We start from the raw sequence: 17612 nt of genomic DNA on the forward strand, positions 1-17612 counted from the left end.
CATAAAGAATGGTGCACGTCGTACCGCCAAGCCTGTCTACACAAGCATCCTTGGTTTTATAAGGAGCAACGAGCTTGACTAATTAATTGAACGCCTCGGCCCCGAGGCCATGTTTACACTTAGTAAAGCCACAGCATTGCGTGCCCCGTCACGCGAAAATGCATCGTGGTTGGCGGCGCGACCGAATGATAGTACCAAAAATGACCGACGGCGCAAAGAGTTAGAATATGTCAAGAAATGCTCGAATTCACGTCAAATTTCTCTGGGAGGTAACTGTACACAAATTAAATGAATGGCTTTGAAAAGGAAATAGATCTGGCCCAACCGATTCACAGTTAGACGCAGGCTAGAGCTTGCGCGGATAAGGAACGCGCATAAAGAAACATTTCACTAAAATGCTTACGATGCTTTTGCATTCCCACACGTATGTAGTCTTAATTGTCTCTGCCCAATTTCTTTTTATCGTTCTATATTTCTTTGTTATCATTCACTTGCTTTTTTAATTAACACATTTCATGTCGCACTCCCGCCCCAATACAGGCCTTCCTCAATTTACCACAAGTGGGGACCCTTGGCCGTTCCAGAACTTGGTGGTTAAGTACAAAGTTTATATTTTTAATTTAACAGAGACCAACCACTATAATCAAGCGAACCCATAGCATCTGAACATTCTATGGAGGAAAAGTCACTTTATCGTTATGGTATTATTGAAAGCCGCTCAGCTCGCTGTTACCGCTCTATAGGCTAATACGCATCGTGCGCACTCCGCCCCAGGTTTCTTTTTCCGCTTTTGCAGCAGATAATTACCTATTGCCAACAAATATGACAGATATGTTACCTTTTAATTCAACCAGTTCACTTAATCTTTCTTCTTTTTTTTCGCTTTTTCGTTGAGGAAGAGTTCTTAGAAACAGGGTATCAAAAATCGGGGCAAAGCTTTGTTCTTTTTTTGCAATGCGAAACAAAACCGGAAAAAAGAAATTAACGGTTTTCGGCGAATATCAGCCGCCTTCTCTGAAGAGTTTGATCCATAAACTGCCTGCACTTGTGACTAAACCACGCTGCCTGATTTCTAAATGCACGCGGGTTTGATGTCACTTTAGAAGTGGCAGCAACGTTGTGGCGGTTTTTGACGCGTCGCGCCGGGAGTCAGGCAATAATACATCCGTATTGGAATCTGAACCTGGCAACGTTTAACGTTAGAACGCTATCTAGTGAGGCGAGTCTAGCAGTGTTATTGGAGGAATTAGAGGGTAGTAAATGGGATATAATAGGGCTCAGTGAGGTTAGGAGGACAAAAGAAGCATATACAGTGCTAAAAAGCGGGCATGTACTGTGTTACCGGGGCTTAGCGGAGAGACGAGAACTAGGAGTCGGATTCCTGATTAATAAGGAAATAGCTGGTAACATACAGGAATTCTATAGCATTAACGAGAGGGTGGCAGGTCTTGTTGTGAAACTTAATAAGAGGTACAAATTGAAGGTGGTACAAGTCTATGCCCCTACATGCAGTCATGATGACCAGGAAGTCGAAAGCTTTTATGAAGACGTGGAATCGGCGATGGGTAAAGTCAAAACAAAATACACTATACTGATGGGCGACTTCAATGCCAGGGTAGGCAAGAAGCAGGCTGGAGACAAGTCAGTGGGGGAATATGGCATAGGCTCTAGGAATAGCAGAGGAGAATTATTAGTAGAGTTTGCAGAACAGAATAATATGCGGATAATGAACACCTTTTTCCGCAAGTGGGTTAGTCGAAAGTGGACGTGGAGGAGCCCGAATGGTGAGACTAGAAATGAAATCGACTTCATACTCTGCGCGAACCCTGGCATCATACAAGATGTAGACGTGCTCGGCAAGGTACGCTGCAGTGACCATAGGATGGTAAGAACTCGAATTAGCCTAGACTTGAGGAGGGAACGGAAGAAACTGGTACACAAGAAGCCAATCAATGAGTTAGCGGTAAGAGGGAAACTAGAGGAATTCCGGATCAAGCTACAGAACAGGTATTCGGCTTTAACTCAGGAAGAGGACCTTAGTGTTGAAGCAATGAACGACTATCTCATGGGCACCATTAAGGAGTGCGCAATAGAAGTCGGTGGTAACTCCGTTAGACAGGAAATCAGTAAGCTATCGCAGGAGACGAAAGATCTGATCAAGAAACGCCAATGTATGAAAGCCTCTAACCCTACAGCTAGAATAGAACTGGCAGAACTTTCTAAGTTAATCAACAAGCGTAAGACAGCGGACATCAGGAACTATAATATGGATAGAATTGAACAGGCTCTCAGGAACGGAGGAAGCCTAAAACAGTGAAGAAGAAACTAGGAATAGGCAAGAATCAGATGTGTGCGTTAAGAGACAAAGCCGGCAATATCGTTACTAATATGGATGAGATAGTTCAAGTGGCTGAGGAGTTCTATAGAGATTTATACAGTACCAGTGGCACCCACGACGATAGTGGAAGAGAGAATAGCCTAGAGGAATTCGAAATCCCACAGGTAACGCCAGAAGAAGTAAAGAAAGCCTTAGGAGCTATGCAAAGGGGGAAGGCAGCTGGGGAGGATCAGGTAACAGCAGATTTGTTGAAGGATGGTGGTCAGATTGTTCTAGAGAAACTGGCCACCCTGTATACGCAATGCCTCATAACCTCGAGCGTACCGGAATCTTGGAAGAACGCTAACATAATCCTAATCCATAAGAAAGGGGACGCCAAAGACTTGAAAAATTATAGACCGATCAGCTTACTGTCCGTTGCCTACAAAGTATTTACTAAGGTAATCGCAAATAGAATCAGGAACACCTTAGACTTCTGTCAACCAAAGGACCAGGCAGGATTCCGTAAAGGCTACTCAACAATAGACCATATTCACACTATCAATCAAGTGATAGAGAAATGTGCAGAATATAACCAACCCTTATATATAGCTTTCATTGATTACGAGAAAGCGTTTGATTCAGTCGAAACCTCAGCAGTCACGGAGGCATTACGGAATCAGGGTGTAGATGAGCCATATGTAAAGATACTGGAAGATATCTATAGCGGCTCCACAGCCACCGTAGTCCTCCACAAAGAAAGCAACAAAATCCCTATAAAGAAAGGCGTCAGACAGGGAGATACGATATCTCCAATGCTATTCACAGCATGTTTACAGGAGGTATTCAGAGGCCTGGAGTGGGAAGAATTAGGGATAAAAGTTGATGGAGAATACCTTAGCAACTTGCGATTCGCTGATGATGTTGCCTTGCTTAGTAACTCAGGAGACCAATTGCAATGCATGCTCACTGACCTGGAGAGGCAAAGCAGAAGGGTGGGTCTGAAAATTAATCTGCAGAAAACTAAAGTATTGTTTAACAGGCTCGGAAGAGAACAGCAGTTTACGATAGGTAGCGAAGCACTGGAAGGGGTAAGGGAATACATCTACTTAGGGCAGGTAGTGACCACGGATCCGGATCATGAGACTGAAATAACCAGAAGAATAAGAATGGGCTGGGGTGCGTTTGGCAGGCATTCTCAAATCATGAACAGCAGGTTGCCACTATCCCTCAAAAGGAAAGTGTATAACAGCTGTGTGTTACCAGTACTCACATATGGGGCAGAAACCTGGAGGCTTACGAAAAGGGTTCTGCTGAAATTGAGGACGACGCAACGAGCTATGGAAAGAAGAATGATGGGTGTGACGTTAAGGGATAAGAAAAGAGCAGATTGGGTGAGGCAACAAACGCGGGTAAACCACATCTTAGTTGAAATCAAGAAAAAGAAATGGGCATGGGCCGGACATGTAATGAGGAGGGAAGATAACCGATGGTCACTAAGGGTTACGGACTGGATTCCAAGGGAAGGGATGCGTAGCAGGGGGCGGCAGAAAGTTAGGTGGGCGGATGACATTAAGACGTTTGCAGGGACAACATGGCCACAATTAGTACATGACCGGGGTAGTTGGAGAAGTATGGGAGAGGCCTTTGCCCTGCAGTGGGCGTAACTAGGCTGATGATGATGATGATGATGAGCAATTGAACTCTGTGACTATTCTCGGCTAGTGGGCGGCCTAATAGATCTCGCTGAATTGACGAAGTGCTCCTTGCTGGACGGTAGACTGAAATAGGTGCGGTGGAAATGACGTGTTGCTTCTGAGGCTCGTAGCAAGTGTCTTCGCTGTCCCGGGGAATTAAACGAGACACATTGTTTATACTTTGTGAAAGTAAGGGGTCGTGGGGGGGGGGGGGGGTGTAAGTTGTTGGCAGTGTCAGCGGGAAGTTCAGAGTGTTCGCGTTAACTAAGTATTTTGTAGTAAATTAGTGCTCTGGAGCATTGTAATTGTATCGTTACGAATGGTGCAAAATTTAGCCAGCAGTCTTGAAAGAAGAATAAGAGGCACTGAGATCAAATTTAATAAAAGTGAGAGTGACAAATATGCACGTGCATACGAAATTAAATATATACTTGGGAAACGTTTCGACATGTGTGGTTTAAATGCAGGCAACCTAAATTTTCAACGCAACTGTTCCAAAAAGACAGATACGCTAAAAATCAGACTTGCGATTCTTCAAGGTTGCAAAAGTCTACCCTACTTTTGTAGCTAGTACTTGTAGCTTGATGGAACAGCACGTTTATCTTTTTGAAATCTTTCCTAACACCTCAGACACTCTTCTTGTACAATATATTTCTTTTCTGTTTTTCTGTAATTATTCCCCGGTTACGTAAACGGATATGATCTAGTTCAAACCGGTTTGAACCGCTATTCCTTGCTACAAAGTGAAACCGGAAGTGAACCTTTTTTGCTGAACCGGAATCAAAACCGGAAAGAAGAAAGTTTCAGGTGGACACTCTGCTTAGAAATTAGATAAACATTCCAGGCTTATCTTGCGGCTTGATCATGATGATCTGTGGCGTTTAATGGCGTAAAGCTAAGGGATGGCCAAAGAACGCCAAGCATTTTCTGCTTGCATTGCACCCTCGAGACATTGTGGCCAAATAAGAGGGCGGTTTATTTGAATCAGTACGCAATAGAAATGTCTGAAACAAGCTGCATTAGCTGCCGAGCCTTTATTCACGTACATATGTTCTCATTTTCAAACCATCTAGCTTATCTGGCAGCTCATACGTGCCCGAAGAGGGAAAAATCTATAACGGGAGAATATCACATTCATAACCCGCTCCAGCTTCCGAGCCAGCCTTCGTAAACTTAAGCGTAAATAGGCCTATAAATACGTTAAATTCGCCAAAGGAAGGTATACGTCGGAGATATTTGCGTCAGTTCCCCGGGCCTGTCTTTTTCCCATTAAAACTAGCGCTGAATCAAGAGATCATGCAGCTGTCACATGTGGGGCTGTGTAACGGCACGGTTAAATTGTTGGGTGTTCTTTCGCGTGCTGTGCCGGAAGCTCACCACTTGTACACCGCACACACTCGTGTGCACTGCAAATTCCATACGTTGTCCTCCTTCCGTGTTGGTGATCTACAGGGTGAATATTTTTAGGCTTTATGGTATTCTTAAATATGGCCTGTTGCAGCAAACATAATTCTGGCCCTTGAGCTGGATTATTCAGAGAGGCGGACATTATGTGCACGAGAAATCGAAACACGTATTCAATGAATTGACAAAAAATTCGCTAAAAATTCATTATCTTTTGTATTAATCACTTTACTGCACATGTTTCAATTTACTGATTGTAGCCGGTGATAGCGCAAAGCGTATTCACTTGGGATGAATTTCTAGAATGGCACAAATTTGGAGATGTGCGCCATTAAATTTGCCCAAAATATGCACTGTTGTTCCACTTACTTTATTAATGAAACGCTCTCTTAGGCATTGAAGCACAAAAGTAACTGGAACGCCCACGTATTTCGCTCCACACATTGGGAAATAATATCCCGAAACTGGTGTCATTCTGGAAATTCATTTCAAGTGGGCACGTCTTGCAAGCTCACCGGCTACAATGCGTAAATTGCAATATGTGCCGTAATGGAATTAGGAAGTTAATTAGGATTTCTTGTTAATTAGTTGAATATGTGTTTCGATTTCTCATTTTAGTAAAGCCCACCTCCTCCAATAATTCAGCTCAAGGAAAATAATTATGGTGTCTGCCCCACGCGATCCTTATAAATTTCACGAAACTTAAAAATGATCACCCTGTACAGGCAGCACAGCGAAACGTTACCGCGTCGAGTAGCCCAATTCGACGGCATCCGCGTGGCCTATAATTAGAGCACATGTATGCCGCTGAAGTAGTTCTAACGCATACTGTTCTATATCACGGTAATGAGATCTAGGCAATCGAGGCAGCGTATGCCTACCAGGTTGTCGCGAGCGGTGAATGCGGCCAGGTTTTACGAGCGAATATACTCTGAGCCAACGAGCAGCTGTTGGTACACGGCCGCTGCGGCATGCAGAGAGACGCGTATACGTGCAACTGTAACTCCGATTTTACTTGGTTCATGTATTGTACCAACAGGGTTTACACATCACGTAGGAGGTGGAAGGGGTAAAGGGGGCACTGAGTAGTGTAAGCGTTGCAGAAAAGTTTAACAACACTGTTAAAAGTTTGCACCCTTCAGGGCTTATCTTGTCCCACAACATGCAGTAATCGTCATCGGTCTTGCCTGCATTTCCTTTCTTTATCATTGCGAATACCGGTTACTTCCAGGTCATGAACGGCATGCGCGTTATTATCGTGACACATCACTCTCGATAGGAAAGCATTGAGCGCAGACTTTTCGAGAAAGGAAACGCAAGCAAAGCAGGTGCCGATTATTGTTGCGGGGCAATTAAGGTAAGCCCCGAAGGGTGCAAACTTTTTTCGAAGAGTGAGGAACTAGTAGAGAGAGGGATAGAGAAAATTTAATGAAATTGAAATAGACAGCCCTGCTATAATGAACAGGGTTGACGGAATATCACGAAGAAGACAAGGAGAATTATTAAAACATAAATAATAGACAAACAAGAACAAAGCAAAAGAACGAACAAATCAAGTCCAGAAATTAAAAGATAAAGAATGTCTATAAGTCCTGACTGGCGTAAGTAAAACATCATTACCTATGTTACCTGCGTCGCTCGAAATGCGCCCACATATTTTTCTGAGGGCCCTATATAGGGAACAACTAACCTGCATTTGTCCACATATCCAAAGCAAGATCCTTGTTGCCAACAGCAAGAATTAACAAACCGATGCACTAAACTAAGCCAGTAAAGAAAAAAAAGTAAAAAAAAAATATGCGTCGTGATTGAGCAGGGAAACCGCAGCGGCACGAATATTGAGCGTGGCGATGATTTTCAAGCAAAGGAATTCCGAACTAGGTAGGGTTGACGACTCCTAAATGACTGAAGTGATGGGGGTCACTCGCCAAAACGTATCGGGAAAAGTACCAATGACTGAGTAACTGTTTTTTTTTTTGCTATCTAAAGTAGTTATGGTACGACAAGCTGCGACAGCGAGGAGCCCGGAGCCGTAGCCAGCTGGCTGCCCGCTGCTGGGTGACGTAAGCAGAACGTGTCCTCGAGGGGCGCGGCTTTGCGCTCGCTTCAACCTGCCATTTTCAATTTCGCGCGCTCCGATAGCCGAAATTCGTCGTGCCACAGTTCCGCGGGTAATTGCATTTTTCCGGGTCCAAAAGTTGACGTGGCTTGTACGGAGAGCTCTCATCAATTTCCAATTTACAGTGAACCCGCTGAAACTGTTAGTGTAAAATATAATAAATCAATTTTTGTTAATTATAGCGCCTAATTAAGCAGTGTCAACTATCACCCCATGATCGACGGCATGTCTCCGAAGGTAGCGTCCTGTTATTTCACAACGGCTGTGTTTAAATGTTATTTAGTCTTCGTAGAAACACCAGCTATTGTACAATGTAAAATATTTCGAGCTTCCTTGAAGGACTGGAGGAGGTGTGACCGGAGTAATCAGGTGTGGCTTCTAATTTTGGTCCATGCAGCACACTGATTATAATCAGCGGTTCTGTCTTTCTTTTGCTGGATATATATATAGTACTCTAGACACTTAAGCGAGAGAACATTCATATAATGTCAAGAATAAGGACAACGCGCACTTAAGCGCGCGTGTTTTGGCGCTAAATTGATTGATGTTACAGTAAGTTCGTTTTAGCGTTTTCTTCTTCATTTTTCATGTTACTTTTCGTGCTCAAACGAGCAGTCGCGGTCAATCGGTCTCTGTCACACCTGCGGCTCATTACTAGCACCATTAATGCCGGTAATCGAAGCTACACGGTTGACCCACTATGGTTGGTATAGCGCAGTAATCTACGTAGTAGTCGTACTAGTAGAGTCCTATTATCTTACTGTGTGGGTGGGCCTATAGACGGTTAACATGATTTGCAGCATGTGTCCGAACAATAGGCATGGCCTAACTAAAAAAAAATCACATATTTCATAAAGTCCGCATCAAAAAAAAAAAAAAAAAAGAAACGTTTTGTCACATGGGAGGGATCCGGTGTGTGAAACCCGGGAAATCGCAAACGTCGCGTAGCATTTGCTCATCACACTCGTTTTCTACTATAGAAACCGCATGTCCCAAAACGAATGAAATGTGAATATAAGGGGTAAGGTTTTCGTTTTATACATAATCAAGTATGAACATAAGAAATTATCAGGCCATAAGGAGTTTTATATTATGACATCACTGCGCTTGCTGTCATTCAGTCACAAATGCTTAGAAAAAGAGCGATAATGATGACAGAAGAGACAGTAAAACGTGGAAAAAAAAAAAACGATGGCGGCTTTAAGTATGCCGTCACAGACGTTAAGACGGTGAGGCGCGTAATCAATTCACCCAGTGATGATATATAGGTGCTTAGTTGCTGAAATATAGGTGCTTATGGGCGCGGAAATACAGTCTCTCTCTCTCTCTCTCTGTCATGGTCAAGGCACACACGGTCGTGTGTCAGCCAGCAAAACAGCGAAAAACCGTGTCAAATTGTGGCGCAACATTTGCATTTTATTTTTCCTCTGGTGACGATAATCTCGCAGTAAAACCTGTGCATCCAAATGAACCTGATCGCCGATCGATGCGCGTGACCTCGCAAGCAACAAGAATTCAGCTGCATTTTCGTAAAGATGTATTCAGATCTCTCCAGCTCTGTCTGTGCGTCTACTCAAGGGCGGGAATTAAGGCTTGCGCAAACGGCAGTACGTGAGACTCTCCCTTCGCCACGTATTGGGACTAAAGATCTTACTTCCACACACGCGTTAGGCAAATGAGATCAGTGTTAAGAGGAAGCTTTAGCTCGGGCCCAACTCCGATGCGGCCTATTTAAATACATGTGAAACGCAGAAACGCTTTTCTGAGATAACCCCTGGACCGATTTTAATGAAATGTGTTGCATTTGAGAGGCAAAGGTGACTTCTAGTGACTGTTGAAGCGCAATTCCCATTTAGGGCCTGAATTGTGTAAAAGATTTTCCAAAACTACGAAACTTTGAAAAAGAAGCACGAAGTTTACAAATTAATATCTCTGCATCGAGAACAGATATAGCGGTTCTGTAAACGCCATCCATTAGATAATTAAAAACGGACAAATTCAATATGTCAATCTATATGTTGTGTGCACTTGTTACGTTGTGTACAAGGCTTCTGCAAAAGCTGTATTTCCATATTACTAAATTTTTTGAGATTCATGTGTAACACAACAATTTTGCCCGCGTGTGTGCGTGTTATTTTTCTTCCTTTTAATGTTTCCCTCTCTGTCCTCTTTCTCACCCCTATCTCCTATCTCCAGTGTAGGGTAGCAAACCGGAGGCTGATATCTGGTTAACATCCCTGCCTTTCCTCTTTATATATATCTCTCTTTTCTGTTTTAGATGTACTATTATATTCTAGTCACATAGTTGTGATATCATTTTTTTGCTGATTTATAGAGTTGTACGCTTGATAGTTCAGTTTCTTGAAAATTTGCGATTCTTGCCAATTTTTCATAAAAATTGACGATCTAAATCAAACATTCGAAACCAACAGTCACTAGATTTTAAGTTTTTCTTTTAAATGCGACAAACCTCGTCAAAGTTGGCGCAGTGGCTGCAGAGAAAAACGAATTCTCCTTTTACATGTATTTATGTAGGAGCACCCGAGCTAAAGCTTCCTCTTAAGGTTGCACGGTATTTCTCGATCGTGCTCGCCAGAGTGACTCTATATAGTGAAACACTGCACGAAAGCTTGCCGAGTGTTTATAGCCCGATACAAGGCAAAACTTATTTTATGACAGTTGCGTATATGATGCCGTACCTAAGTGCCTCATTCATTCTGTTCTTCAAGCAGATGCTACTTCTCTCTTTCTCTCTTTCAACACAATCCTAAGCTACCCTCCCAGTCCCACCACACCTAGTTAATGACGCGCGCGTTACGTGGATCCCACCGCGGAAGCAATTACAACCATATATGACGGAAAGTTATGCACTCCCAGCATGCGACTTTCGTGCTCGCTTGCCAAGATGTCAGGCGAAAACTTTTTCCTTATTCCTTGATGAGGCGCTGCGCTGATGTTCTTTTATTTTTTTTTTTCGATAGGCAACGCGCATCATTAAGCACGCAACGCGCGACTCCTGAATTACTCTAATGTGCGTGTGTCAGCGCGCAGGCGCCTTCCGGTGAGCGATAAAGCGAACCAAGGAATGACGACTCTGTAGAAACGAGCAACAGCATTACATTTACCGACCACGCCGGTTCTTCGTTTTGTAGTGCATTTCTTAGCCCGTGAAAATTCCCTCCCCATGGATATAGATTCCGTTCCAGTTGGAATTGCTGTATATGTCAAGTGTCGCCCACTATATCGCAAAAGACGAGCGCATTTGTCTACTTATTGAACATGCAAAGTTGAGCACCTGTTATCTGTTCATTGAGTAGTAAAGTAGTAAAACATTAGAAAAGATGGAAAAATGTTCATTTATATTATATGTGTACAGTTTTCAGCATTGTTATTGGAAACGTTAGCCATGATCGTACGAAGTACCAGTGCAACCTACGTGGAGCTTATGCCACGTTCACAGGAACTTCGCACAGCAAAAGGATATTTTTTAAAGAACTTTTGTCTAATCAAACATTAGCTAAATGTGATTAACTATATATCTTGTCAGAACCATGCACGAATGAACTTGATTCAGTTCTGTCTGAGGCGTCACAGTGAATCGGTTACATCGGCAGCCGCTTTTCCGAGCCAATTCGAAACCGCAACACCGATTTAACTACGCCTAGGAGAGCACAGCCATCATGCGTTTACGTCGGTCATCGACAATGATAGGCGCGCTGTTTTTTCAAAGAAAGGCGCCTGATAATTTCGTTCTTTGCACTGCTGAGTGTTCTACTGCAGAACACGAGGTCGTGGGTTCGATCCCTGACTACGGCTGCTGCGTTTCAATGGGGGTCGGAATGCAATAAAGGCTCATATGCGTAGACATAAGTGTCATCATCATCATCATCATCATCATCAGCCTGGTTACGCCCACTGCAGGGCAAAGGCCTCTCCCATACTTCTCCAACTGCCATGGTCATGTACTAATTGTGGCCATGTTGACCCTCCAAACTTCCTAATCTCATCTGCCCACCTAACTTTCTGTCGCCCCCTACTACGCTTCCCTTCCCTCGGAATCCAGTCCGTAACCCTTAATGACCATCGGTTATCTTCCCTCCTCATTACATGTCCTGCCCATGCCCATTTCTTTTTCTTGATTTCAACTAAGATGTCATTAACCCGCGTTTGTTCCCGGGTGTACTTGCAAGAAACCGAGCTGGTTAAAAATTACTCCGGTACTTTTTGCTGCGACATCTTTCATAGCCCCTGGAGTAGTCTTGGGAGGGTAAACCCCATGAATAAGAGCCTGGGTAAGCTATATATATAAGTCGAAGGAACAGAAAAAAGTGTTCTGTTTATCCGAAGTTTCATTTAAGCGAAGGACACAAATATTACCAACAATGACCAAGCACATTTTAATATTGGGAAAACCAAAGGCTCCGCTTCTCATATTGAACACCTTCTTTTGCACGAGGTTATGTAAGTATGCGCGGAAAAATTCTCAATACTTCTGCGCATTCCTTGCGTTCAAAATAGCGCTTCAAATTTTGAACTTCATCTCGTGCTGTCGGATTCCAAACAGTGACGCGCACCTAGACGGTGATTCTGTGTTTTTATTGATAAAATTATGGCCTTCGCCATGAACTCCACCAATGATATTTTCGACTGTCTCTTCAAAGCAGGTAACTAGGGAATTATCACCATGCGATCTCTTATTCCCGTCGCTAAGAACGAAGTAGTGGCGACTGCTATAGACTGCATAATTGTACGGATTCCGTTGCTCTCTTCCTCCTCAGGGATCATTACTTGCTTAGCGAATTCCTCATGACACAAACACCTTTGCAACTTGGAGAAATTTAATTTGCACTATCTTTCCGGCAACTGCTTGATGGGTTACATTTTATTCACTCCATACAGCATCATCCTTTGACATGTATCTCGAACTTTTCGTTTCCCGTACGCCGATGATGTAGGTGGCAGTTTCGGTTAAAGTTTCATTTAACCGGATTTCACAAAAGGTAGGTTCCGTTAGACCGACCTTTGTTACCATTGCGCGTATGGGCAATCATCCTGTTCACACCACTGTTCTCTTTATCCGGAATTTCCGTTTAAGCAAGTTTCGTTTATTCGGAGTCAACTGCATATACGTGCACACATAAAGATTAGATAACGAAGTAAAAAAGAAAGATCTACAGGACGTCAATGTCTTACGATTTGTAAAAAGGAAGCAAAGGCGCCCTTTTTTATCCCCGCGTCTTCACACTCGACGTTGAAGACGATATCTAACACAGAAGGCTAAGTACCCTCCCAGTTGAGATCTTGATACGTGGGGCACTGTAAACGTTTTTGCAGGATGTCCTTTACTCGTACGCACTGTTATCACAAAATTGCACAGCATAAGCGCAGCGGGTGCGCCGGGAACTTGCGGTAAATACAAGGTCATCGGCCCGATCGGTCGGCATTACCATATGTTGGGGGTCGTGGGAGAGCAGCAGTAGGAAATGTCTGAACGCATTCATGACTCAAGCAAAATGCCTAAATGTGAGACTTTCTTCGGAACCCGTTAAGCGGCATACCGACCTTCTGCCCTGAACGCACTATGTCCGCGCGCGACTTAATGATGACAGCATATTACAAAGAACAATAAAAGGGAACTTCGCTACTGCACGTTTTTTTTTTTCGAATTAAAGCAGTCGGATGCATAGCTGCTAAAAAAGCTTGCGCATCAACTGACTACTTTCAGGTTAAGGAAGTGTATCGGACAGCAAAGGTGGGAAGGGTGAGGTTGACGCCTTCAAGTGATTAGTTCAAGGCGAATGGGAACTTATTCGAAGTGCATTGAGACAAACAAACAAACAAACAAACAAACAAACAAACAAACAAACAAACAAACAAACAAATTTTTATCCTAGAACAGCTATCCTTCTATTGCAGCGCGAGACAAATCTAGCTATTATGCGCCACCCAGTCTATATATCGCGTGTTATGTCCACGGATAAGAATGCGCGTGAACGGCGAACGATATCCGTAAATTTGTATTGTGAGAAGTTTTATTTCCTGTAGTGCGGCAGTCAACCGGCAGTGCATTGCTTGGAAATTAGCGATAACTATCCATTACAGGCGCAGTGATGCGCATTCTGTCGACTTACTTGCCAGGAAGAAAGTGTTCCTTAACTAGCGCACTGTTATGTTCACGTATCACTTCGGTATATGCTGCTAACATGTGAATGACACGTTTTTTGTTTTGTTTCAACGGCATACGTGCTATATCGTTTTTTTTTTCTATTCGTTTGCGTTACACCGCGACCAGATAACAGAGGCTTCCAGGTTTATGTAATATATTCGCGTTGAACACTGCAAGAAATTTTTAGTTCCTAAATTTGAATGAAGTGAAAGAGTAACTAATTGCGAGAAGCTGTATAATTTTGCCGCCCAAATGTTTCGGAAAAGACGCAAATGGCGAAGAGTTGCGTCTACCGAATTTCTCGGTTTTTATGACGCGCGGTGCCATTTTACAATGGTATCTGGGTAGCGCAGCAAAACATGGACACAAGAAGAAACGAAGGGGAAGACGAGCGCCAGCTTTGTCAGAAATGTTGACATTCCAGTGATTTGTTCGCAAAATATTTAAATCGAGTAGATTAGGTATCCGAAAACGACGTTTATACAGTGTGCCATCGAGTACTGAAAGCATGATATATACAGTCCCGGTTCATTCTGAGCTTCACAGCGTCCATAGTTTGCTGCTTCCCTTGACACCATCTTTCCAGCACATGCTATTGGTTGTCGTGAGTTCAGCGTACGCTGAAGAGGGGCACGTGTGTCTGAGCGACGAAAATAGACGTGCGTATATGTTTCTGTCGTCTCGCTATACTGATTTGACGGCGCCGGCCACGATGTAGGCATTTTCATTGAAACAGCGACCTTATCAGCCGCGTGCTCTAACCACCTAACCAATGCGCGAATTGTCTCGCGGCGTAAATACAAAGGTACTTGACGCCAACGTGACCTCAGTGCCGACAGCAGGCCACTGACACATTGAGATACGAGTGCACCGGTTGGGAACATGTGTTTTAAGGCTCATACGTCAGCTTTCCTTTCTTTCTTAAGCTGAAATATGTCTAATAGCTAGGTCTGTAACTAAATATGCGTCGCCACTAGCACACGTCTGAATCCACGATTGGCACAGTGCAATAAACACGAGATAGACAAATGTCATAGAGTGTCACACAATCACTAGAGAGAACCGTGGCGCTAGTGTCTACGGGAGCTTGGGGCGGTTCAGCCAGCATGGGAATGACGGGTAGGACATGGATTTGACTAAACTTCGTCCTTCTGGCTTTAAGTGGCTTCGTAAATTTGCAAGGTGATCGTATTTAAGAAAGTACTGCGTTATAAATAATAAAATAAACATTATTAAAATTGTCCGACGGCAGGATTTGAACGACTGACAGCATAGGACTTCTAGCACACAAGCCCGATAGTGAAACCATTACGCCATGGATGCTTTATTTTTTTCTTTATTGCCACATCGAACGGCTATATTTCAAGGAAAGTATCAGCAGAATTATAGCTGTGTACCACTTTCAAACCCCAGAGCCTGAATGGCTTCCCAGGGTTGAAGCATTGTTAAACATGCGCAAATATTAACGGGTTCGCACAATGAGGCCCGTTCTTAGAGACTGGCTCCCCGAATTTTTTTATTACGCCACGGACGCATGGACAAGCGGAATCACTGCAGTTAGCACCGATTATGTGTACTTGCAGTCTTATTGCCCGCTGCTTTAAAAAAAAAAAGTATACATTGGCTTTGAAATTTGACCAATATCTGCCCAGATAAAGGGTAATAAACAAAGCCACAAAAACGTCTGAAGCCACAAGCACGAAGAATACACAAATCCATGTACTACCCATAATTCCCATTGTGGATGAACAATTGAAGCGCCAAAGTTCCCTCTAGTAATTGTAGAAAGCTCTATGCCAAAAGTAGATACTACGGCTCTCCGCGTGTTCGCTTCTGTACATACCGTCTTTGCTGTGCTGTGCCTACTGTCATGAACCAACAACAAACTAATCTTGCCGTCCTCTGTTATCGCGTCTGATTTCAATGAACAGTATGTTTGCGCACACTGACACTTGAGTAAACTGCAGTAGCGAGCGGCACTATTTCCTGTCCTTTCGAATTGTTTTCTTCAGATATTTTCGTGGCTTTTTACGCTAAAAGAAAGCATAAACAAAGGGTAGGTGCAGTAGCTTTGTAGGCGGAGCTCGTATTGATTTCTTAAATTGTTGCCGACTCCGGCAACCAAGCCAACGGAACTGCTGCTTTCCAGGTACATACATAGAACTCGACCTTGGCGATCTTGGTATAAATTGGCACGATGAGTAGAGCTCGTGCTTAGGATTTAGGTACGAACTTATAGGGCACTCACCGACGTAGGCGTCGCCGGCGTCGCTCGAACTGGGCCTGTGTCCGCGTAGACGTGTCACTGACGACAGTGACCCGCTGCTCTTCCTCGTCGCGTCGCCGTTGAGGCCACTGTCCGAGCGAAGGAGCGGGATGCCATTTTCTTCCAGTGACCCCGGCATCACGGGTGGCAAACGGCAGAACACGGCGTGGAGGTACGTCTTCCCTGCGGGAAGGCAATGTCGGACGCCGCTAGAATCACTTTCTGAACGCGCGCGCGCACACCACCGTCATAATCACCGGTCTTTGCAGGTAGCGATAAACAGCACACTGCTCCCCCTCACCGGATGCAGGGTTCGACACGCTTTCTTCGTAAGCGACAACGGCGCCGAGGTTTTCACCTTATAGAGATTGCTTACGGACGAAGGCCGTCTTCAATACCGGAAGCCAAAACGTACGAAAAAAAAAAAAGGAGAACGATGGGGACACAAAGAAATAGAAATTAAGAGAGACTTGCGGAGCCTATTGTGTGGTCACTGACGCTTTGAATGTCGCGCCCAGCTGGTCCCGTGTATTGCAACAAACTGCGCCTTTCTTCTGGATGCAACAGTAGCAGCAGCAACAGCCTTGGAGCGAACTTCACGCCACAAAAAGCGCGCGCAGGTGTACTGTCCGGCAGCGGAGACACGTCGAATACCGCGCGCCGCGCACGTCAATCAGCGAGCACTTTGCTGTCAGCTGAGCTTCTCTATCGCAGCTGTTTGAATCGCACGATCACTCCCCTTGCGTTGCGAAACTACCGAGAATTTCTCAGCTCGGCCAGGTCTTACGCAATGCGTTGTTGCCGCACCACCGGCTGCTGTAGAGTACGGGGCAGTGGAAGCGCAGGCTGACGCGTCGCGCACAGCGCCGTTGTCGCAGGCAACAGCAGTCGGCTGAGTCAAACGCACGTTCCGGACTCCGGACGCGGGGAACAATAAAGCAAGAACTCAGACGGTGGAGACCGAACTGTAAACCCGCCCTTCTCCATCTAGCTCACCTCCTCCTTGCCTCCTCTCCGATCGCAGGGCCGTCCGGGTACACGCGCACTCGCACGGGGCACCGCACTGCGCCGTTGTTAGGTGCAAGCGTACGCGCGCCGCCGCAGCGAGAAACCGCGGCTGTTCGCTTCACTATGTTTTATTCCGGCAGTTCACGAGTCAGCGAGCAGTGCGTGCGGATGGGGACGAGCAGCGCTCTCGCCGACTCACGGAGGCGAGGCGTCAACGCACGCGAGCGCGTCACAGACGATCTCACCCTCGCCGTCGTTGCGTCTCGCCGTTTGGCCCTCTCTTTTGGCCTCTACGTTCCAGAAGGCAACCACTGCCAACACACCGCCCTTGGTGATGGCGCATGAACAAAAACAAAACAAACAGGAAAACAAGGAGAGAGAGAGAGAGAGAGAGAGAGAGAGAGAGAGAGAGGAAAGGAGGGGGCAAGAGTGATGTAAATATGAGGCAGGGAGGAAATCGTCCTCCAGCTGCCGCTCGTGCTTTTTGTTCGCTGTGTCTGGCTGACCATTACGAATAGGAACAAGGAAAGTCCCCGGTGGGCTGCTGCGGGCAAGCGTCTATCGACTCTGTGTGATCCGTAAAGTCTTCGGTTCATTGGCGAACGCGGTTACCACTGCACGTACAATGCTCTAGG

General features: G+C 44.8%; 1 protein-coding gene across 1 annotated transcript in view; it reads right to left on the reverse strand.

Moving 5' to 3' along the window:
• LOC142582606 (ATP-binding cassette sub-family G member 1-like) overlaps positions 1–17150 on the reverse strand; it is a 76722-nt gene extending 59572 nt beyond the window's left edge. Inside the window, exons 1-2 of the mRNA XM_075692489.1 lie at positions 16966–17150; positions 15952–16152 (exon numbers count right to left, since the gene is read on the reverse strand). Coding sequence (XP_075548604.1) covers positions 15952–16108 — 157 coding nt within the window. The 5' untranslated portion in view covers positions 16109–16152; positions 16966–17150. The remainder of the gene's footprint in view (positions 1–15951; positions 16153–16965) is intronic.
• Between the last annotated feature and the right edge of the window lie 462 nt (positions 17151–17612).

Source organism: Dermacentor variabilis, chromosome 5 (genome assembly GCF_050947875.1).
Source record: "Dermacentor variabilis isolate Ectoservices chromosome 5, ASM5094787v1, whole genome shotgun sequence".
In the NCBI taxonomy this organism is placed as follows: Eukaryota; Metazoa; Arthropoda; class Arachnida; order Ixodida; family Ixodidae; genus Dermacentor; species Dermacentor variabilis.